This window comes from Tyto alba, unplaced genomic scaffold (genome assembly GCF_018691265.1).
Source record: "Tyto alba isolate M040663 unplaced genomic scaffold, T.alba_DEE_v4.0 Super-Scaffold_8, whole genome shotgun sequence".
In the NCBI taxonomy this organism is placed as follows: domain Eukaryota; kingdom Metazoa; phylum Chordata; class Aves; order Strigiformes; family Tytonidae; genus Tyto; species Tyto alba.
Genome location: NW_024881329.1, coordinates 21,580,003 through 21,602,979, shown reverse-complemented (window position 1 = coordinate 21,602,979; position 22,977 = coordinate 21,580,003). Strand labels below are relative to the sequence as shown.

The following is a 22,977-nucleotide window of genomic DNA, read 5'->3' as shown; positions in this document are numbered from 1 at the left end:
GGGAGCAGCCCAGCTCTGATGTTCAGGCAGAGCTGGGGTGAGCGGGAGGGAAATCCTTGGGGAGCTTTGGCACACAGATGGAGAAAAGAGCATCCACCATGCTGTCGGGCTCCTCTGGTTTCTCCCTGAGCCACAGCCGGAGCACACAGGAACCCCAATCCCCTTCAAAAAAGCACTTTTGGGAGCAAGTGGCTAGAAAACACCTCGCTGCTCACATAAAGCTGCCCGGGGAGCTGGGGCGTCCTGAGGGGCAGCAATTAGTGCACGGGGTTTTACAAAGTGCCCAGCAGCTCCTGGGCATGGGGGGCTCTTGAGATGGTACCCCTGTGTCAGCATCCTCCTGCACAAGGGAACAGAGGTGCCTCCCCCTCGCTGGGGTCTCCCCAAAGGGCACAGATGGACCCCCGAGAGGGACAAAGCTGCTTTCTGGGGAGGCACGGGAGAGCTCAGCACCACTGGGGGAACCACCGCACCGAGCAGAACCCTCACGGTGTGAGGCTGTCCTGTGGTGAGGTGTATCCACAGCAGAAATGCCTCCAACATCACTCCACAGCTGGACCCCAACCCCAGCGGCAGAAAGAAGAGAGCTCCCAAGACCAGCAGAACAGAGGGGTCTGAAGCATTTATAGATGTACGTATATATCATATATTTGTGTGTGTAACTATACATAGATAGCTGCATACTTACACACCCGCACAGGTAAATATTTATAGATACTGACCTCTTCAGATTAAAGTCCAAGGCACTTTTTACAGTGAACAGGTTAAAGCCATAGTTTAAAACATGCCTGTTTCTGGGTACAGCTTGGGTTTATGGCAATGTTGTGGGGACGGGCCAGTGCCCGCTCCCTTCCCCCTGGCCAAGAGATCGGACCAGAAGGAGGGATGTAAGCCCGGGGCCAGATCCTGACCACGGAGACACGCAAATGGCTCCTGCTGGGAGGTGCGTCGGCGGGTCAGGGTGTGCCGAGACCTCAGCGAGGGGAAGAACACTTTGGGCAGAAGGAGGAGCGGAGCTGGGCGCGCGTCTTGCAGTGCCCGGAGCACCAGTCTCCAGCCCCATCGAGCAGGCGGTGCCGGAGCCCTGCCCTGTGGCCCACGGGGCTCCAAGGTGGCTCATCCAACAGGGAAATAAGTAATCCCATGGAGAGGCTTTTCCTCTCCCCTGCAAAAGCCCCTCTCTGCCACCTGGGTGCCTTCTGGGAGGGAGCTCAGAGCTGAGAGAGGAGAAGCTGGGACCAGTACTGAGCCTTGCAGCAGCATCTTCCCCTTCTCAAACTGCTGAGAAATCACCTTCCCCCCCATTAAACCTACCTGGTGTCCATCACACGGGGTTCTGAGCTGGCTGGGAGATGCTGGGCAGGAGGAGCCCAAGGGAGAGTGGTGCAGGGGGGCCAAGCACCCTAGAAATCCCCAGGCACCCCCAGACCCAGGTGGCAGCAGGGGGGGGCTCAGCCCTGCCCTCCCAGGGGAACCAGCCCCTCTCCTCTGGCAGAGCTCTAAATGCCTGAGCTGGTCCTGACCGTGTCCCAAAGCGGGGGACAAGTGGGGGCAAATGTGTGGGGGCAGGAACAGCCCCAGCCGGGCAATCCCAGGCAGCCACCATCTGCCAGCTGGTTTCTGCGGGGGGATTTTGGGTTTAGGGCCCAGCAAGGAGCCACCAGAGCTGGTGGCAGCTCATTGCTGCTGGGACCTGACCCTACTGGGCTTGACTGGTCTGGGAGGGTCAGACCAGCACAATTGTGACAGTAATTACGGTGATAACTATGACAGCACGGCAGTGACGACAACTCTGATGGGGAAGAGCCGGTGTAGGGGGTTTTAGGCTTTCACTGGACAAAAGCAGCAAGAATTGGTCCCGTAGGCGCTGGCTTGTTCCCGGACATGGTCACGCTCCATGTGGGAAGACTGGCCAGGAAGGAGCATCAGGGCTGCAAAAGAACATTTTAAGACTTATTTGCCCACAGATCTCGATCCAGTGGGAATCAGGTCCAGCAGCTCAGGGGCTGGAGGTAAGGAAGAGATACTCTCTAAGGCTCAAGGAGTACATCAGCTAGCTGGAAGGCTGAGACGGAGCAGTCTCTGCAACCTCATCGTGTTTCTCTCGTGCTCAAGGCTTCGTCCCCCTACACCATCACAGCCTGAGGTTGAAGCGAGCAAAAGGCGCAGCTCCCCGGGGCAGGTCACCTCCTGGGCACCGTGGCTGCGTTCCCTCAAAGCAATTCACCCCGAGAGAGCGAAATCGCTCCCAGGAACGCAGCCCTTGCCTGTGGCAGCGCAGATCACCCGGGCAGGGCTGCCCTTACCCCCATCCCAGAAATTAGGTGTTGACCTGAGAAGAAAAAGTGAGCACGCTCTTGCCGCCTGCCTCCTTCTGAGCAAACCCCACACAGCCCGGCTCCAGGTCTAAGGGAGCCAAAGCGGGCAGGAACGGTCCTGCCTGCCTGCCGGTCCCCAGACCAAATGCAGAGCAGCGTGTTTCAGCGACCAGCTTTTCCGCGGAGGAGGATGTTTGCACCCTCACCCTTTCCTAGGCACGAGTGATTCCCTGTTTCAAACCCTGCCTGGATCCTGCCCACGCTGAGCCAAAATGTGCCGAAAGTCCGGCTGGAGGAGGGAAGCAGCGCGCCCCCCGACCACTTCTTCCACGAGAGCCTCTATCCTGGGGGAAAGGGGGAATTTTGGCTCCTGCACAGCTCATGCCCAGGGAGCTGAGTCCCTCCTTCAGCTGGAGACAACCAAGGGGGGGGAAATGGCTTTCCAGAAACTGCTGAGACCCTGGGAGAAAAGGAGGGGGGGGGTGCAGACTTTTCCCTAAGGAGAAACAAAGTTCTGGTGCTGTTGGGCAACGTGGATCTGGACCTGCTAAAGGCCAGCTTCCAGGTAATGGGAATAAATACCTGGGGGTAAAGGATAGGGAGCGTGTGGAGCCTTTCTGGTTGGGGTTCTGCACACCTCCTCTGCCAGCCCTGGCCTCCGTCCTCACCGGGAGCAGCGGCTGTACTCAGAAACAGACATTTTGTGGCAGCAGGCTGGCGTCGCTGCCTGCTGACAACCGGGTTGGGTACAAAACCATAATTGAAAGTTACAATAACCTTTATAATATAGCAATATATTTCATAGTTAAAATAAACTATTATGCTTTCCCCTATTGTTAAAAAAGAAGCGAGCAGTACAGAGGCAAGATGCAAACCCAGGTCGAAGCTCCTTAAGTCTAGACAGAAACGTCTGTGAGTTTGCAGAGGACGTGGTATTTTTCTGGCGTTTCTAGGACGTTTCCTCGCAGGCAGCGCAGGGAGGAGGTTCAAGGAGCAAAAAAAACCCGAGGCTGTGCCGAAAATGAGACTGGCTGTGGCTAGGTGGGTCCTGGAGGGGCTTCGGGGTTCAGCCCCATCGGCGTGGGGGGTCGGATGCTTCCCAGCTGTGGGAGGTCGGCATCTCTTTGGGATTATAACTCTGCATCGCAGTTTTGTTCTTGTGCTTTTCCTCCGCCTCGGTCGCTGGTCCCAGCTCTTCTCTCCGCTTGTCCCGATGCCTTTCGGGGGCCGCAGGCTCCAAAATAACATTCTCAGGTTTGTAGACAGCACCGGCTGGGGAGCATTTACCGGAGCAATTTACCGGAGCCCTGCCAGCCGCCACAAGGAAGGGACATTCCAGCTCGAATCTGCTCAACTGCTGGTGACCGAGAGCCACTTGCAAGGAGCAGGGTGGCAGCTCCAGGCAGACACCCCAGGCCCAGAGCCCCCCAACACCAGGGGATGCCGTGGGCTGGGCAATGCTGGGGTGCTGGGGGCTCCCCCCCATGCCTGCCCTCACCGTGGCCTCGGGGCGGCTCCCCGGTCCCGGCAGCAGGGCTGGGTGGGGGGGTTAGTCTTTGTGTTGGCTTCGGTGGGGTGCGGTGAGCTGGGTGCTCAGGGCAATGGGTCAGGGCTACTGGCACCAGTGTTGAAGCACTGGCAGGGGTGTGGGTGCAATAGGGGGGGTGCAGGGTGTATGGGATGCAGGGTGGGGGCTGAGGGGGTGCAGGGGTGGAAAGGATGCAGGGTGAAAGGTGCAGAGTAGGGTGCAGACCCAGGGCTGCAAGGTTTCAGGCCGAGGGGTTCCTTTGGGGTGCAGGTTGTGCAGGGGTGAGGCTGGAGGATACAGGGTGTGGGCTGCGAGGTGTGGACATCACACTGCCCCAGCCCAGCTCCTGTCAGCCCTGGTGAAATCCCGCTGAAGCGGCGGCTCTGCCCCATCTTGTGCACCAGTTGCGATCCTGAAGCTCTCACCACTGGTCCTTCATGCCCCTTCAGCGTCTCCAGTCCCAGCAAGCTGACAGTGCCTGGTCTTGACTTACTCGGTTTGATTTCCCAGACTTGATCATTAGCCCATAAGGAGGTTCCCGCTGGCAGTATCAATTCCCGAGCATCAATACTTCCTCCAGCTCTCTGATGCTCTAGGACACATCCCTGCACCTCGCCCCGTGCACAGCCCCATTGCACGTGGCAGTTTGTTCCTGCCCAAATCCCAGGAGAGGCGTGGAAGTGTTTTTCTCTGCTGGCTGCCTGCAGACCAGCAGAGACACTGCGTTTCAGGCTCATTCTCCAAATTTGCAACCTTTTCTCCATTGCCATGCTGGAAGGCTCCTTATGGAGACGGGCAGAAGCTTTTCCCGCTGGGGAGGTAGGGCTGAGGGTCACCTGGAGGCACACAGGGAGCAGCAGCAGGGCTAAGAATAGACCTTCGGGGGCTGCCAAGGCAGCGACACTCTCTCAGCCGTCCTGCCCACCCTGCAATTACACTAATGACAAGAGCTTGGAAGAGGGGAAGAGCAGCTCATTCCCAGAAGCCGAGTATCTCCAGCCGGCCGCGGACCAGAAAAGGCTGGCAGCGATCGCCGTGCGTTCTCCTTCCCTCCCTGAATGTGATGGGAACGACCGTGGCTCGCTACCCTGCTACCAACGGGCTCAACGCAACCACCTCTGCAGCACCGGGAGCTCATTTTGCAGCACTCCTGCTGTTACCTTGCAGCCTTCCTCCTCCTCCTCCTCCTTCTCCTCCTGCCGCTGGCTGGGGCCGGCGGGGGAGAGGGCTCCTCGCTAACTACTGCTTGTTTTCTACGTAACTTTAATTGCAGGGCACAAGGAGTAAACCACCTACCACCAGCAGCAAGTGGAGTTTTGCACAGAAATTCCTCGGCATTGGGCTGAGACGTCCCTGCCTACGTGCGCACAAAATCCAGCGTTATTTATGGAAGGGAAAGAGTTACAAAGGAGATTACAGGCCGAGTATACCTGGAGTAACACAGTGACTTTGATTACAATTACTGACACTGCTGGGTGAGGTGTAATTAATATCGTGGAGTAATTACATGGTTACTTCATCTGTTTAAAAATATATAAATAGCCTCTGCTGAGTTTTCATTGAAAGCAGCAAACAGCAGCCCCAAAGCCGGAGCCCAGCAGCAGCAGGCAGGGCTCCATGCAAGGAGCCAGCAGACCCTGAACACGACCCCGGGGCAGAACTGGGGAGGAAAAAGGGTGAAATGGTGAAAGCAGAATAGAAAATAGCTGGTTCCAGAAGTAGCCAGGTGATGCAAGGGTACCTCAGAAAGCTGAATGCCAGCATAAAAAAAAAAAAAAAAAAAAAGATAAAGCATGAGGGGCTGTGCTTTGGCAGGCACAGGTGGCAGCTGTGCCATTGCCGAGACGGCGCCGGACGGTGCTGCTGATCCCCACCAAACCCAGCAGAAGCGGCACGAAGGCGATGGGCTTTGTTTTAAACAGATGAAGTGCCTGCCCCCCGCTACGACAGCACTTGCTCCTGCTCGACCCCGGCGGATTCGGCGCTGCCGGCTGGGCTCGAGCGTGGACGTTCCCGGTGTGAGCGGAGGCGGTTGTAGCCGATGGTTTGTTTTTTTTTTTTTTTTTCATCCGGCAGTTTTGAGGCCGCTGCAAAGAGCCTGCTGGCTTCCCAAAATGCTGGGGGGGGGTGGGGTGGGGTAGGGGTGGTGTCTCGGGCGGGTGGCGATGTGAACATCTGGAGACCCCCCCCCCGGCACCCGGGCTGGCCCGCCAGCCCTGTCATTAGCCATCGCTGCACTGGCTGGGGGCAGCCCTGCCCGGCCCCGCGGCCCCGCACGCTTTAGGCACTGCTTTCCTGGCTCCGGCACGTGTCTCCAGGCAGAATATGACAGCGAGGACCAAAAAGAAGAAGAGTCCTTTGTTCTGCCTGGGCAGAAAACACTCACGGCTCCCGGAGAACTCCCCAGGCAGGTTACAGCCAGACACTGTCACCCCACTGGCAATGCGAGGTGGGGGGTTCGTGCGAGTCCTGGTAAGGAGATGGGATGGAGCGTGGGCAGTGTAGGTCAGAGCCTGTGCAAGAAACCACCACGTTGGCATCTGCCCGGCGGGGCTTTGCGATGCTGAGAGGGGCGGGGGGCGAGGGGAGCGCCCCGGCCCCCGGCAGGGTCCACGCAGGGGAGGAAACCTCTCCCTTCTGGTGTCTCCGTTGCTTCAGTGCTTCTGACTTGTTGGTTTGTTTTCAAATGTGAAGACCTGAGATTGAGCGTGGGTTTTCCGTCCGCCACCGGACGCCACGGCGCAGGCTCGCCCGAGGCGTCGCCTCCCGTCCCCTTCCTTCACCACGAGTAGAGGCACCTGAATGGGGATGCGATTCCCGATACCAAGGCGTTGGCAAAGCTCCGAGCATCGCTCGGCACTGCTGGTCCCACCGGCTCCGGCCGAAGGGTCCTGCGGCGGTTCGAGGACCAGAAGAAAGTCCATGGAGACCTCGGGACCTACGTGGAAACGCTTCCCCTGTCCGTGGGGGGGGCTGAGGGGGGGCTGCGTTTTAGCAGCTGCTTGAGCTCGTGTAAGGGGTGGGGAAGGAGGTGGAGCTGACCCCGATGGGGCTCTCGGAGAGAGGGGTTTGGGGGGTGCCCACCGGCACACCGACCCCCCGCGCCTCCAGGACGGCGGCGAGCAGGCGCTGCTGCTGCTGGCGCAGCATGTCGGCCATCAGCAGGGGCAGGGAGTTGAAGCTGGCGCTCAGCTGCTCCAGCTTGGACTCCAGGCTGCTGATCTGCTTCTCCAGGTCCTCGCTGCGGTCGTTGAGCTCGGTGATGAGGTCGTACATCACGTTCTGCATCTGAGGAGGGAACAGAGCGGGGCAGCGGCGGGGTTAGTGCCGCTGTCCCTGGCAGAGCAGAGCCCTTTAACCCTTTTCTGTGAGCAGAGCCCCGAGAGCCGCCCTGTCTCAACCCGCTCCAGGAGCTTGCGGGGCACTGTGACCACAGCTTAGCTCGCCTGAAGACATTAAAATGTGGAAAACCTGCCTCCGTGCAGCTGGAGGGGAAAGGGGCGGCTGGCCCTGTGCTGCCAAGCAATGGTACCCCCAGCTGGGGCTGCAAAAGGGGGTGCAGGGGGCAAAGATCTTTCCTGGAAGCTTAGTGACCCCCCCCCCTCCCCAGCCCCTGGCTCGTGTCTGTGTTTCTCTCCCTGCCTTGCGAGGGCAGCCATCCCACAGCAGCTATTCCCGGCTGACATCCACCGAGCTGGAGCATTTTGCGGTCAGCCAGGTCCACTTTAGTTTTTCCAAGTGAAGAGAAACACTCGGGCAGCCTGGCCGAGCCAAGAGGTCACTGCGAGGACTTGCCTTCGAGAGGTCGACCAGGGTGTTGGCTTGGTCGCTCAGCTTCCTCTGCTCCATCTTCACACTCCTCAACCTGGGGAGAAGGAAAGAGCAATGTGGCTGCACCCCCTCCCCAATTGCAAACCGCAGCCAGAGACCTGCCTGCGTCCCAGGCAATGGGAAATTGTCCCCACGTCCCTGCCAGGGGCTGGACCACGATTCCGCTGGGGCTCAGCATCCCCCCCCAGCACCCCTGCCCAGTGCGCAGCCCCTTACTGGTGAATGGCTTGTAGGAACTTCCTCTGATGCTTCCTGACTTTAGCGTGGTCGATCTTCTTCAGCAGCTTGGTGTGCTTATAGATGAGCCACGTTTCCCGCAGGACGTTGGCTGCCGCGTTCTTGATCTGCAGGAGGAGAGGTGGCTGCAGGTCACCGGCCCCGGCCACGCCGGCACACGGGATTTCACGGAGACACCGGCCTGGCTCTGCCATGAGCTGACGGTTCGTGAGCCGACGCTGTGAGAGCACTTGGCTCACCCCGGCTGGAGCGAGGTGCTCGGCTCCACTCCCGCACCGTTGCACAGGATCACAGGCAGCTGGGACGGGAGGAAGGGCAGGCAGAGCTGCCCGCACCGAGCGGCAGGTCTCAGCCCCCCCCGTGCGCCCGCATCCCCCCCATCCTGGGTTCCTCACCCACGCACAAAGCTCTACCCTAAGCCTCGCAAAAAAGCGAAAAATCCCAAAGTTTTTCTCAATTCCTGCATCCATCTGCCGCTCTTGGCAGGTCCCGGCTGGGCTGCCGGCATGAGGACGTGGTTTCCGCAGGCTCCCCGGCTAAACCGCAGCTCTGCTGCTCACTCCAAGATGAATTGGCCGCTGCCTGCCTGGCACGGAGCCCACGGATCCATATCCATGGCCAGGGGAGTGGGACCGACCGGCTGTTTGCTTTCCCAGCCTGGCCATGCCAAGGTCCCCGACAATTCCCGGGGTGTCAGGGCTCCTGCTGGCACGCGGCTCTCCCCGGGGCTCTGCTCTCCAGGGCGAAGCGGGGTGCCCCAGCCACATCCCAGCACTGGGAGGTCACCTTTCCAAGGGCTGCACTGATGCTCGCTGTGCCACCATCCCCTATATAAAATATCACTCCTGCTGCCGGTGCGCGGAGCCCGTTCTATCACGCGGCACTACCGGGTTGCCAACGCTTTGCTGCGACGAGGCTGCTGAGACCAGAGACCTCCTGCAGCCCCCGCGTGACACCAGGATGTGACACCAGACCCCGGCACCACCAGCGACCTCGTGGACCCCCACTACAGCCACGGCCTCCGGGTCCCTCCTCGGGGATGGAAACTGCAGGAGCCTCGTGGTGCGGCTCTCGCTTGCAGCAGGCGAGGCACTGAATCACCGAAATCCAGTTGTCTTCCTGACACTGAGCTAAGTGAGATCATGCTCTGCAAAATGAGGGAGTCTGTATCCTCCCAGGGAAAAAGAAAAAAAAAAAAAAACAAAACAAACAGCTTTTCCTCCTGCTCCTGGGGGTGCAGCCAAGCATCCTGCATCACCTAAATCCCTGATACAGAGCTGGTGGTGTTTGCTTTTCCCGTAACACTTGTGCCTGCTCTGCATCCAAGGCACTCGGATGCCTTCCTCCACTGTGGGACCCGTGGGACCCGCACCCAGAGGTGCTGACACCTTCCTCCCACCCTGGTACCCTGCACCCCCCAGCTCCCGCCATGCAGCACGGCCCCCTACTCCTGCTGACCCCCACAACACCTTACCCGCTTCGTCAGCTGCGTGTCCATCATGAAGTTGTGGACATGCTTCTCAGCTTTGGTGAGCTCCAGCTTCCTGGCCACCACAGCCACCACCAGCGCCGTGCAGCCGGCGCCCTGCGCGGGGACGTCAGGCAGGGAAACAGTTTGTCATCCTCCAGCAACCTCGTGCAACAGCAGCACTCCCACCCTCACCGCTGCAACCCCCCACAAACATTATCCTAAGGAGGAGATATCACAAACCCTGGGTGTTGAGCGGCTGACCGTGTGCTGGCTAATTAACAGGATGATTTATGCTGTCGCTGGTGATCAGTGCTGAGCCCTCACCTCCCTGGCACCCATTAGAAATGACCAGGCTAAGCCACCACAGGCTGGGGACCTGCCCCATGCTGTAGGATGGGGAGCACCCGAGGTGGGGTTCCGGGGTGGGAGAGCGGTGGGGAAGCACCAGCTGACCTGGGGGAGAGCGGGGAAGGGGACCCCCGAATCGGAACCCTTTGAATCACCACGTCTCCCAACAGCGACAGCTGGGAGCTTGCTTATCCCAGCGATTAGGGCCGGATCCACGCCGTAGCCATCATCTCCGGCGCCTGTTTGTCTTTGGAAAGCAAAGGTGCCAAGCCTCCGCTCTCGGTGGTGCTCCAGCACTCTGCCTGCTGCTGCCCGTACCAGATGAGCCGCTCCCCCCCCCGAGCACTCTGGCAGAGGCCCACGATCCTGGCAAACACTCCTTAATTTATTAAAGAGTCATTAATTAACATCATGCTCTGAGCTGAATCCTTTAGCATCCCTGAAGGTCCCGCTGTGTGTGCTCTCGACTCTGATCGCTTTTCTCTTCCCGGTGGGGCGGCCACCCCTGGTGCTGTGGGGCTCAGGGAGCCCTGGGGATCCCCCCGCCATCATGGGGGGGTCCCCATCCCCCAGCTGTGCTGCCAGATGGGTGCTGGGAGCGGGGCACGCTTTGCTGGATGGTGTCTCAGTTCAAAGGAACTGCTGGCTGGGGGGGAGCTCTGGGAGCCCACAGCACTGGGACCCCCGCGGCCGAGCTGGCGGCTGCTCCCTTGCACTGCGCTGCTGGGAAACACCGCGTGTCCCCCCACTCAAGAGGGATTTTCTCCTTCATTTGGCTCCTACCAGCAGCATCACCCTCGCTGGCGCCCAGCCTCATACGAGACAGATCAAAGGCTTGCAGATAATATAAAATTAACACCCGCCGGCGGAGCCGCCTCGTCTGACGGCTCTCGCGGGGCGCAGAGCGGAGCCCGGATGGTGCTGGGCGCCAGCTCGGGCTGCCCCAGTTCCACAGGGGGATGGCTCCATCCCCTCCCCTGGAGCTGAGGGGAGTAGAACTGGGGTGCTGGGGAGGATCTGCGGGGGAGCCGTGACCGCAGGGCCCCCGGCCGCTCCTTTGGCCGCCCCGGATGGAGAGCCCCGCAAGCTGGGACATCTCATGGGCGCCTTGGAGCAGGTACGCCGGAGGCCCCGGGGGACGGTGACCTTTTGGCCACGAGGAAATGAAGCCACAGCAGAGCCGTGATGCTGGCAGGAGCGTGGAGGGGGTGGAGGGCTCCCAGCTGCTCTCGGCAGGAGCCGGCAGCATTTGGGATTACTCCGGGCGATGGAAACCAGGTGGTGCGAACGGGGATGGCCAAGGGATGCTCGGGGGCCCTTCTCCTCCCTGGGGACATCCCGAACCCTGCTGCGGTCCAGCTCCCAACTCCCTTGCCAAACACGAGTCCAAATGCACCCCGAATTCACCAGGGCAGGGACTGCAGCACCCACCAGGCACACACCCAGCCTGCACCATCACCTCCTGAACCAAACCGCCATGACCTGCTAATTACTCCGCTTCCAGTAACTGCAGCGGCAGCTCTATCAGCTTCGCAGGCTGCGAGACCTCGGGGCTGAAGCTATTACACCTCGTGCACAGGAGCAGGTTCCCATAAATCCAGGAAGCCAGCCAGGAAGCGGGTTCCCATAAAATCTGGTGGCCCTGCTGCCGCGACGGGGACACCAGAGCCCACGGGACAGGCGACCGGCTCAGCACGGCCCTTACCATGATGCCGGTGAGCAGGCAGACGCCTTTCCCGCAGTAGGTGTGCGGGACCATGTCGCCGTAGCCGATGGAGAGGAAGGTGATGGAGATGAGCCACATGGCACCCAGGAAGTTGCTGGTTACGTCCTGCTGGTCGTGGTACCTGCCAAGGGGACACGGGCATCAGTGTCATGGCAGGGGACGGGGGCGGCTGTGGGGAGCAGTGGGGGCATCCCTGGCACGAGGCTGTGCTGTGCAACAGGGAATAGGGATTAAAAACGCAGCAGGACGCCCCATAGCAGCAGCGGTTGAGCGATTTCTGGCGCAGGAAAACCCACACAGACAAAATCAGAGCGAAAACTCAATGGAAAGGGCTTCTGCTTTCAGTCAGACCTGTCACCACATCCCGGTCCCGCCGCCTGTGTCGCCGGTGCCACGTGGCACGGCGGTGCGAGCCGGCTGATGGGAGAAACAGCTGCGGCTCTGCAAAGCCCCCGACCGCTCCAGCTCGCCACCGGCATCCTCCTCCGCATCCCCCCCCCCCCCACCGCTGCCTCCACGCGGGCTGAGCCCGCTCCCCGCTGCGCCGCCCCGGGGGACGGATCCTGCCAAGCCTCCGGCATGCGCTTGGCTCTCGGACAGCGCGGGGGAACGGCTCACACGCTCGAGATGAAGCACACGTGGAGCGGCCGCCGCTTCAAGGGGGGGTGCTGCGAAGTTTCCACCGTGTCCCTGCTGAGCTGCGAGGTCAGTGACCGCTCCTGGCCGGCCCGGCAGCCGGCTGCGGCTCTTCCGGCAAACACGCAACCGGGGGCCCCAGGGCCGGCGCGAGCCCAGCCGAGCCACGCAGGGATGCTTCCCGTGGGATGCAGCACTGGCTCCCAGTGATGGAGCAGGGGCTGGCCCAGCCCGCAGCGGGACTCAGCCCTGGGGTGGGCAAAGGGCAGGCAGCACCTTCGCCCCACAACAGGCAGGATGGTCACGCTCCTGCCTGCACGCATCCCGCTCCCCGGCAGGCTTCTCCCAGCCTCCTCACGAAATCATTAAAGGGAAACCAGATGGAGCTTTTTGGCAATTTCCCCCCGGTTCATCTCAGCTCCCCCACTCCCGGAGCAGTTGGGTTTTTTTCCTCTTCCGAAATGTTTTTCCCCCCCGCCCCCCCCAAGTAATTGGAGCCTCGAATGAGATCCCGGTGCACTCAGCCGCGGCAAGAGCTGTTGCCGCGCTCTGGGCAGCACTGGCCAGGGGAGCCAGAGCCCATCACCGCGGCCACGGTGGGGGTCCCCAAAATCCCGGCAGTGGCATGCACCCCCCAATCCCAGCCAGTGTGTTCCCCTGGGAAAGGCTGAGCCCAGCCCATCCACAGGATGTGAGCTCTCAAGCTGCGGGGATGACCCTGGGAGTATCGTGCTAGGCACGGGGGTTACAGCACAGCCGGACAGCCGGATGTTTTCTATTCCGAGAATCTCTTTGAGGAGAAGGAGCTGATAAACAGGAGGGGCTGGCATGTGCCACAGCTGGCGCGGGCGGGAAGCGGGGCTCCCTGCTCGGGGCTGTGGCAAGCAGTTAGACCCCAGGGCCGCTTTCCATCGCCCCCTCGTCCGCCTGCCCCCGTGAAGGGTGGCCAGCGGGGCTGCCACGAGCATCGCCCCAGTCCCACGCCCCGGCCGAGCGGAGCATCGCCACGCCGGGATGCCAACCCGACCCCCCCCCCCCGTGGGTGCGGGCAGCACCGGGCTGGCTGCACCCTCACCCCGGGGGAGCAGGGCTGGCTGCACGTGCACGCACACGTGCGAGCGCACGTGTGTGCCGTCGGCGGGCAAGGCCGGCAGCACTGCCGGCACCGCAGGCAGCTCTGCGTGGCGGCCAGGCGAGGTTGCTAAGCGACTCGCTGCCTTCGGGGAGAGCTGAGCCCCCCCACCCCCACCCCCCGGCATGCACGGGAGGATGCCTGGCAGCAACGCTGCGCCCACGGGGACGTGCCACGGCCGTGCCACCCCAGCCCCGGGGACCACATCTTGGAGCAGCACAGCCATCTCCAAGCCGCCCGGCCCCAGCAGATGCTGGTTGGGGATGCTTCTACAAGCCACAGCAAACCGGTTTCCAGCGCCAGTGCAGCAACCGCAACCCGCCATCGGTGGGGACACAGGGACAGGACCTGGGTGCCCCTTGCAGGAGCTGTGCAGCACCCAAGGCCGGTGCATCCCTTGGGGATGGAGCATGTCCCAAGGGTCGTGCGTACCCCCGGGTCGGTGCATCCCCAGCCCGGCTGGGAGCCCGCCCAGGTTCACTCTGTAGACAGAGGGAGGTGGCGGCAGCTGCGGGTGACGGTGATCTGCAGCGCCTCGTCTGCGTCATTTCTATTTTTTTTTTTTTTTTTGGTCGCTAATGGTTCTTTATTTACATTGTGTTTTCCAGCCTAAGCCCCCCAGGTACGGAATCAAGCCCCTGCACATCCCCTGGGAGCCTGTCCGCCCGCTCCCTGTTTAGGAGGCACAAATAAAAATCTCCCAAACACAATTAAGCAGCGCACGACTATCCAGCACATCCTGAGAGCATCATTAAGGGAGGCAGGAAGGCAAATGCAGCCTGTAAAAGCTCATAAAATCTCAGCGTGCTGTTCTGCTCTGCCACGGCACTTAAAGCTGCTCTAATGCCCCTTCACTGGGTGACCAGCGCGACAGGTCCCACCCTGGGGAAGAGGAGGGGTGGTCTTCCTCCTGCCTTGCAAGCACCCAGAAGGAAACTGGGTGTCTCGGGGGACCTTGGGGAGTCAGCAGGCGCAACCCCTCGCACCTCAGTTCTGAGGATGGCACGAAGCTGCCACAACTTAAAGGGATTTCACGCGATTTCACTGACAGACAGACACCAAACGGTGTCTCAGGCACTTTCCTGCTGACCAGCCCAGGCTCCAAGAGCCCTCTGGGACAATTAGCCATGCTTTGATGGCAGCACGGTGTCGAGCTCAGCCTCCTGGGGACAGGGATGGCCCCGCGCTGGCACAGGACACCCCATGGGGACCTGCCCTCCCTGCCCCAGGATGGATGGGTGCTGCCAGCACCTTGCACCCTGATTGGGGAGAAACCCCTCCAGCACAGTGCTGGGGTGGGCTGGGGGTGCTCTGTCACAGCCCCCCCCCCGATTCCCCTCGGGGGACAAAGGGGTGCCGGCACGTCCCTGAGAAATGAAGGTGCAGCGGTACCCACCGGGGCCGGTCGCCACAGCAACCCCCGTGCCAAGCACACCGATGCCGGCGTGATGCCATCCGGCAGTGGGTTTGTCACCGCGGTGTTGTCATGGCAGTCGCTCGCAGCGACGCCAGAGCCCAAGCCAAGCACTGCCACTCGCCAGCCTCTCCCCATGGACAGCCTCCCCGCAGCTTCCGCTGCTCCCCGTGTCCCCCACCACCCCCCCACACCCTCCTGGGGCTCCCGCGCCAGCTGGCACCACACACCGTCCCCTCACCCGGGGCCCCTGCCTGTCCCCAGGCACTGCGAGTACAGGGCTGTCCTTGCCTCTGCCTCCTGCACGGGACAGGGACTCGTTGGGGTGGGAACCTGCTGCTCCCAATCTCCACATCCCTCCCCCGGTGTGCTGGGCCATCGCGGCTCCGTGGAGCACCCCAAACCGCCGCCCCAGCCCCTCTCACCTCTCGCACACCCGGACCGTCCACGCAGCGATGATCCAGAGGGAAATGCTGAAGACCAGCAGCACCGTCCCGGGGCAGATGGTCATGAGGGTCTTCATGACAAAGCGGGTGTTGAAGTTGATCTTGTTGAGCGCCCCAATGCTGCGCGAGGAGGCGTCGGTGAAGAGCTTGCTGTGCAGCAGCATCACCCGAGCGATCAGGTAGAGGCGCAGGAACATGGGGATGGACAGGATGATGTCCACATCCGCCTCTGCCCGAGAAGGCGTGTAGGAGAAAGCCAGGCGGGCTGTCCAGAAAAATTTGTACTCCCCAGGGATGGGGTGTATGGCACAAACCAGCATCTCCAGGCTGATGTAGAGGATGCGTTCATACGTCATCGCTATCCGCCAGTCGTCGGCTCCGTTGTCGATCACAAAGAGCTAGCAGGATGCAAAACCACAGAGTTACTGGTGGCCCCAACCAACCCTGCTCCACCAGCAGCCCACCACAGGCAGTGGGGGGGACCAACATCAGAGCCCCACGGAGCCAGGGATGGCTTCAGCCAGGAGAGCTGGATGGATGGGGAAGGAAAAGGTGGGAACGAGCCTTTGCCATCCCCTCTGCTGCTCTGCCTGTGTGTTCAGGGGATGGTTACGGCGCTGGGGCCACCCCAGAAAGCTTTAGGGTGCCTGGCCTCGAGCACACGCCGAGGCAGGGCATGAGGACAGCTCGCCCCGACCCACTCCCGCACGGCGGCTGGCAGGAGCTCACCTCCCGGCACAGGCTCCTCGCCCAGGGCACAGAGACGGGCAAGCCATGGTGCCGCAGAGCCCCGGCACGAGCCACCTCCTCTCCCACCAGTGCCATCAGCAGCCGCCACGCCCCGAGTGCCAGCACAACTTTTGGTGAGGGAACGCCGCAGCCAGAGCACTGGGCCGCTGGCGGCGATGGGATCCGGTTGTCATAGTAACCGCCAGTTCACCCTGGGTACCAGCTCCTCTCCCACCACCGGTGACGGAGTCGGGGTCTCTGCAGGAGCTGGGGGGGACGGCAGCTCGGGCTGGTCCCTCTGCCACGCAGACAGACCCCTGGGGGGTCCCCCACCCCGTCCTGCCTCGACAGGTCCACCCCGAGGCTGCCATCGCCCCGGCAACAGGGACACTGGTGTCACCTACAGCAGCGGGGACGCGCTCAGGGCCTCTCCGCAAGCAGCGCTTGGCAAAGACACCGCTGGGAAGGGATCCAAGGGGGACGTGGCAGCTGGCACTAATGTCACCGGCGTGTCCTCGACCCTGCAAAGCGCAGAGTGACACCGGCTTGTCCGGGGGGCCGGGAGCTCCTGGGGCAGCTCCAACCCGGGCGGTGGGTGGGAGCACGGCCCCGGCTGGCACCGCGCCTGGGAACAACCCTCCCGCCCTGTCGGAGGCCCCGGTGCACCTGCGGCAGCCGCCTCGCCGGCACGGCACGGCACACAGGGCTCCCCCCAGGGACGGCAAGAGCCGCCGGGACTGACTCACGGAGCGGCCGTCCCCGGCCACCTCCCTTTCTGTTTGGAAAGCTCCGCTCCTTTTAGCTGCTTTGTTTGAGAAATTGTTTATAAAAATGCTCCAAGCTGTCAAGGGAGATCCTCAGGCATTTAGCAAGCTGACAGCCCATTCCTTCCTGGAAAAGGGTGTTAAAAATAAACAAATTAGCAAGAGGAAAAAGGCAGGGAGCCTTTTGACTGCGTGTGGGGTGTTTGCAACAGGCCAGTTCAGGGAAGGGAAGGAGGGAGGGGGGGGATTCGGGCAGGTTCCCCCTGCGCCAGCCCCTCTCAGCCCTGCACCTGCAGTGCATTGCTGCGGGTTTCCATGGAAACCCCAGCGCAGTCCAGCGGTACCCGACAGGGCATCCCCAGCATCCCCAGCACCGGCTCCGGCAGCGGAAGGAGCAAGCGTGTTGGCCACCCCAGCTCCGGGCAAGCAAAGGACAAGGAAAACCGCCAAAGAAGCTGCGTGGGGGGAAAAACCTTCATCGGATTAAATGAACCAAGAGACTTGGGCACCCCAAGGGCAGGGACGAGGGAGGCTGTGCCCCCCCCCCCCCCCCCCCCAAACCTCTGTCTGGAGCTGGCAGCGTCCTCAGCACTGTGCTCCGTCACACACCGTGGTGATAAATGTGGCGCTGGCAGGGGACAGCACACCCTGCACCACCCCGGGACATGGATCAGAGCCACCGAGCCCAGGGCAGCCCCTCGCCATGGGAGGGCGAGGACCTAGGCTCAGCCTAACGAAGAGCACGCAATTAGCAGCCACTCATGGCCTCGCAGCAGAAAGCAGAGCTGGGAGGCCGGGGTGGGGGGATGGGAGGATCTTGCTCACCTGCAGCCCTGGCTGGTGGGCGACGGGCACAGTGAGACCCCAGGAACACCCCAGGGACACTCCAGGGACACCCCAGGGACACTGGGTGACAGTGGGTGCAGGCAGCTGGGGAGGGGACAGGCAGGACCCCAGGCACAGTGATGCTCCAGCCCCGGAGAAACCAAGGCACAGGGAGAGCTGCAAATGCCCTGAAGGACTCGACAATTAATGCAATTAACACTGACAGAAGAGGCTGAAGCCACTGTCGAGTCTTTCCTGGAGGCTGGGGACATCTGGCAGTGCCATGGCAGGGTGAGTGCAGCCCCCCCTTAGGTGAGAGGGACGAGAGGCTGAGGATTTACAGCTCTGTCAGCCCTGCTTCCATCCCCGGCCAGATTATCAGCAATCCCTTTATAAGCACCTAGGAGATAATAGGGCGATCAGCGGCCAGAATGGCTTTGTCTGAAGCAAATCAAGTCAAACCAATCTCATTTTCTTCCCTGCCAGTGTAACCAGCCCAGTGGAGCAGCTGGGGCCGCACGACCGGGTCGTGGCGAGGTTTGGTGCCTGAACTGGCACCGCAAATGCGCTCAGGGACCGGGACCAGCGGAGGGACAGCAGTGGGGATTTTGGGGGGAGAGGCGAAAAGCCCCACGCCTCTTGGGTGGACGCTGTGTTTGTACAACCCGCTCCCAAGAACAACAAGCGGAGGAAGCCGGCGAGTGTCGGGGCACGGCCCGCCCAGCTGACCCCAACCGCTGCTACCCCAGGGTAAATATTATTCTAGCAAAAAACAGAGCTCTCAAATATTTGCTTTGAGCAACCCACCGCTGGGCTCGGTCCCCATGCAGGCAGGCTGAGCCGGAGCGGTGGCTCCCGGGAAGGTCCCTTGCAGGCAGGAGGCAGGCAGGGAGTGGGGTGCCTTCCTCCAGCCCCTCCAGCCAGCAAAGCTGCCCCAGCCTTGACTGGGACCAGGTGGGATCTTTGGTGCACCAAAACACCCGGCATTCAGGGCTGGGGGCTTTGGCATCCCATCCTGAGATGCTCCTTCTCCTGCCCAGTGATTCATTCCTCCCATCCCCAAAATACGCTGGCGTCGTGCCGAAGCCGGATCCCGCGGGGAAGCGCAGTCTTCCTGGAGCAAACTGGGAGCCCTTTCATTTCCCAGCAACGCCGGGGCAGGCAAGGAGGAAGAGAGTGGGCAGACCTGATTAGGAAAGGATTTCGCAGCTTTCCTTGGCACCTCAGCTGGTCCAAGCCCTTCCTGGTTGAGCCTCCCCCAGCCGCTGGCAGCTCTGCCGGGCACCCTGCGCCCGGGCAGACCACTCAGTGCCCAGCCCCGCTGCCCCCCGAGACCCTTTGCTGCCCCCCAAGAGCCTGGCGAGGAGGGAGAAGGCTCCACGCAGGCTGCGAGTTCGGGTACTGCATCCCACCGGGGTGGCTGGCAAACCCTGCAGCCCACCCCAGCCACCTGCCCTGGCAGCCCCGAGCTCGGTGCCGGTGACACCAGGGACCTACCTGCACCTCCCGCGTGTGGTAGGCGATGATGAGGCCCAGGAGGATGACGGTGGAGAGGCTGATAAGGCATTTCAGGGCCAGGGAGAACATGGAGTCCTGCAAGGCGAGAGCAGGGCGGGCGTTAGTGGGGATGTGGCCACGGGATGCCGCTGGGCTCCGTGCCCCTGGGGAGATGTTGTGCCCCCCCTTCCCCCCCAGCGCTTCGGCCACCCCAGCTCCGAGGGCACCGCCAGCACCCTGGGCAAGAGCGGCCCTTTCTCCAAAACACTTTTTAAATCTGATTCTGCCAAGTGTAATTACCAGCCTGCCGTCTCTGGGACATGCGATGCCAGCGCCCTGGCTGCATCCGGCGTGAGCCCAATATTATGGCAGCCTAATGGATGGTGTAATTAGTTCCTCCTGCTAATTAGTTGTATATAAATTAAACCAGCCAGTGATTCGCTGGGGGCTGAAGCGGCTGCTCCCCGGGACCCTGCCAGCAAGAGCAGGATTCACCGTCCCCTCCCGCGGCTCCCCTCGGGGCCCCACTTCTGCCGCCAGCAAATTCGTGCTGCTGCCGGCCACGATCCAGCCCCGCCGGTGCCAGCGGCACCCACCGAGCACTCGCAGCCCCTCACCGAGGTGTCATCTCCAAACCAACCCGCCCTGCCACCACACCCGTCCCACACCTCCACCCCATCCTCAGCATGCCGAGATCTGCCACGCTCACAGCGTGCTGAGACCTAGCGTGCTCATGACATGCTAAGAGAGGCCCCGCGTGCTCACGGCACACCAAGACCTGGCCTGCTCATGGCACGCTGTGCTCCTCAGCACCCCGGGATGCCTTCAGCCTCGCTCCTCTCCCTCTCCCCGGTGTCCCTCATCCCCACGGGGTATTTAAATGTGGAGAAGGGACTATTTGCTGCGGAGGCAGTGGCGCATTGTTAACGACTTGGCTCCGGCCACGCAATTGTGTGAATATAATGGCTGGTGCTGAGAGAAGTGCCGGGGACCAAACAACGGCTATTAATAGGCAAACTCCGGTGCAGCGCTCATGCCAAGGCTGTTCTGGCCAGACCCTTCCCGGGGGCACTAATCCTGCCTGCCCAAAGCACGGGGAACCCCATGGTGCCACTGGGACTCCAGGGACCCACCGGCTCTCCGGGCAAGCACTACTGGCACAGGCTGCCGCACGCTCACCGCGTTTACCGATACCCCCTGCCACTGCTGGGTCCGGAGGGACCCGGCAGGAAAAGCTGCTGCTGGATCCCACGCTCACGGCAAACAACGGGAGCCGGGGCGGGGGGGGGGGGGGGGGGGGGTGTTGGCTGAAGCGCGGCGACGCCGCGTCCCCCCCCGGCACACACCCTCCCCACGCTTCACCCCGGCCGTGCCGCGCAGGCTGCTGGTGGCTCTGGGAAGCAGCCGTGCCATCCCCGAGGGGCAGGAGGGGGGTCCCATCCTGCCTTTACTCAAGGGACGGGCATCGAGCCAGCAAAATCCAGCCACCGCATCCTCGTGTTCTGGCTCAGCCCCGGCGCCCTCCGGCCTGGGGAGCACGTGGTGGCACGGCTGCTGGCCGCGGGGGCCGAGCTGGAGCCGGGCCAGGGCCGGCAGCACCGACATCCCCAACCGCACAACAGCTGCCGGCCCCGGCCCCAGGCGCTCCTTCGGTCACGGCCGCGTTCCTGCCGGCAAGCTCCGGTTTCCCACCGAGGGCTGCCGGGGAGGGGGGGGGGGGTTGGATTTATAAACCGTCGCCCACTGCCGCAGCTCCAGCCAAAGGCCGGGGGCAGCCGGGAGCCAGGGAGTTCCCCCCCCCCTGCACCCTGCAGTTGTCGGCACGAGCATCGCGGTGAGCGGCAGGCGCCGGGGCGGGGGTCGGGGCGGCTGCACAACGGCAGCGCTGACTCACAGGGTCTTCCCCGGTTGAGGCGGCAGCTCGGCGTGGCGGGGTCAGCAAGCGTGGCAGCGGGGCCGCCGGCCGTGCGGTGAGGGCCACCGGGTTCCCCCCCACCCCCACCAGGCACACGGGCAACCCGGTGAGGGCAACTGCAGCTCAACAGGTAGCGGGTGCAGGTGGGGGACGGCGGTTTGGCCTTGCTCCTGCCGAAGGGGAGTGGGAACTGCCAGGGAAGAGGCTCCGGCAGCGAAGCGAAGCGTCTTCCTCCCTCGGTGGGGGAGCCAGGGATGTGGCTCGGCACTGAAGTACGCCTCGGCCGGAGCAGAGGGAACCGCTGCCGGCGGCCCCTGTGCTCCAACTGATGCCGGCAGCTGTGGGCAGCCAGGGCTCGGGAACCCCCCACTGCCAACCAGGCACCTCCGTGGGGAGGCGGTGGGGTCCCCTGCACCCACGGGACCCCCCAGCCACATCCCTCCCTCCCTCCCTCCCTCCACCTGCTCCAGCTCCATCGCCTCCTCCACCCGCGCCGCCCTCCTCACCGCCTGCGCCGGATAATGGCAGGAAGCGGCGAGCAGCCCCTTCCCACCCCGCTCCTTCCCCTCTGCCAGCGGCACCACGGCACGGGGACCCCGCCGGCCGCCCCCCCAGCCCCCTCGGCAGCGCTGTCCCGCTGACGCCCATGGGTGCCACGCACGCCCTGCCGGCGCGGGTGCCGATGCCTTCCCCTCTCTGGATATGTATAAATAACATGACAGATGTCTATACAAAGAGTTATTCATATCGCTGCCAACCAGCGCAGCCCAGGAGCAGGAGCTGGAAGGGGCGTGGGGGGAGAATTATAAATAAAAGACACCGTCCTGCAAAAAAAATAAAAAAAAAAAAATTAAAAAAAAAAAAAGACAAAAAATGGAAGAAAGGGGTGTGGAGGAGGAGGAGGACGGAGTGGAGACTCCGCCACACCGCTGAGGGCACGGCACCTGGAGGAGTGCCCGGCCGGGCTGGCAACGGGCACCGCAGACCCCGGCAGGTCAGTCCCTGGCGCTGCCAGCACCCGGGGCAGCTCCGCCAGGCCCGGGCGCAGCACCCGCCCCAGCACGCAGCCCCGGCGGCCCCCAGCCTGGAGCTCGCCCTGCCCGACACCTGCGGCCGCAGTGTCGCTGTAAGGCCCCAGCGCTGGCCCGGTGATCCCCAGCCGGCCCGTACGGCCCCATCCCACAGAAGATGGGGCCACCGGCTCCATGCTTATCCCACGGGATGCCATATGGGGCCAACAGCTCCGTGCTCACCCCACCGGGCACCATCCAGCGCTGGTGGCCTCACGCCCACCCCCGAGACCCATCGGTACCTTGGAGTAGAGCCCCCAGGAGAGCTCGGTCTCGATGACCATGACGACGATGCCGAACATGCCGAAGATGAGCGCGTAGTCGCTGAGGCGCTTCCTCTTCTCGAAGAGCGCCCGGCGGTGCCCCAGCCGGTAGCCGATGTTCTGCGCTTTGCGCTTGGGCCCCTTGGCGAAGGTGGCGGGGGCCGGGCGGGCAGGCGGGCGGTCGGGGCGGCGGGCGGCGGGCGCGTGGTTGTCCTCCCGGGAGACGACGATCTCCGGGGGTCCGCCGGCACCGAAAAGCTGCAAGGGCTGAGCCTCCGGCTCAGCCTCGATGAGGTTCCTGCGGGATGCGCTGAGCCGGCTGAGGGGCTTCATTACCCCCCCGCTGTACTTGCAGGAGCTCATGGCGATCTCGGTGAAGGGGTTGCTGTCCCGCCGGTGCACCAACGGGCTGGGCTGCCGGTGTTTGCCGCTCCCCGCCCCGGAGCCCGCCGGGTGGTCGCCGAGGTTGAGCTGGCTGCCGTGGCGGGAGGAAGGGTGGAGGGCGGCGGGGGCGGCGGGAGGAGGAGGAGGGGCCCGTAACGACCCGGGCGAGGAGTGCAACAGGCTGTGCTGGAGCGGCGGCAGCGCGGCGGGAGGCGGCGGCGGTGACCGTTCATCCCCCGGTAAGGGGCAGGGACACCGACCGTCCTCCTCCAGGTCCCCCACGCCCGAATCGTGGAGATGCCCCGATGTCTCCATACCGGCGGTACCGGCGCCGCTTTCCCGGGCACCGGCTCCGCTTTCCCGGGCACCGGCCCCGCGCGCTGGATCATGAATGGGGCGCCGCGCGCTCGCCGCTGCCGCGCGCTCGCCGCCGCCGCCGCCGC

The 22,977-nt window shown here is 62.8% G+C and overlaps 1 protein-coding gene across 2 annotated transcripts; it reads right to left on the bottom strand.

Annotated features, from left to right (window-relative positions):
- Window positions 1–626: 626 nt before the first annotated feature.
- KCNN3 (potassium calcium-activated channel subfamily N member 3) lies at window positions 627–22,973 on the bottom strand. Of its 2 annotated transcripts, none has more exons than XM_042784999.1 (8): window positions 22,130–22,973; window positions 18,903–18,998; window positions 15,067–15,485; window positions 11,439–11,580; window positions 9,389–9,499; window positions 7,894–8,021; window positions 7,642–7,711; window positions 627–7,134 (listed from the first exon to the last, which is right to left on the bottom strand). In XM_042784999.1, the coding sequence occupies exons 1-8, from the start codon at window positions 22,847–22,849 to the stop codon at window positions 6,838–6,840; spliced, it is 1,983 nt and encodes a 660-aa protein (XP_042640933.1). In that variant the 5' UTR covers window positions 22,850–22,973; the 3' UTR covers window positions 627–6,837. The 2 variants fall into 2 exon arrangements, with proteins under 2 accessions (XP_042640933.1, XP_032841333.1); XM_032985442.2 differs by lacking the exon at window positions 22,130–22,973 and adding an exon at window positions 21,324–21,371.
- Window positions 22,974–22,977: the final 4 nt, after the last annotated feature.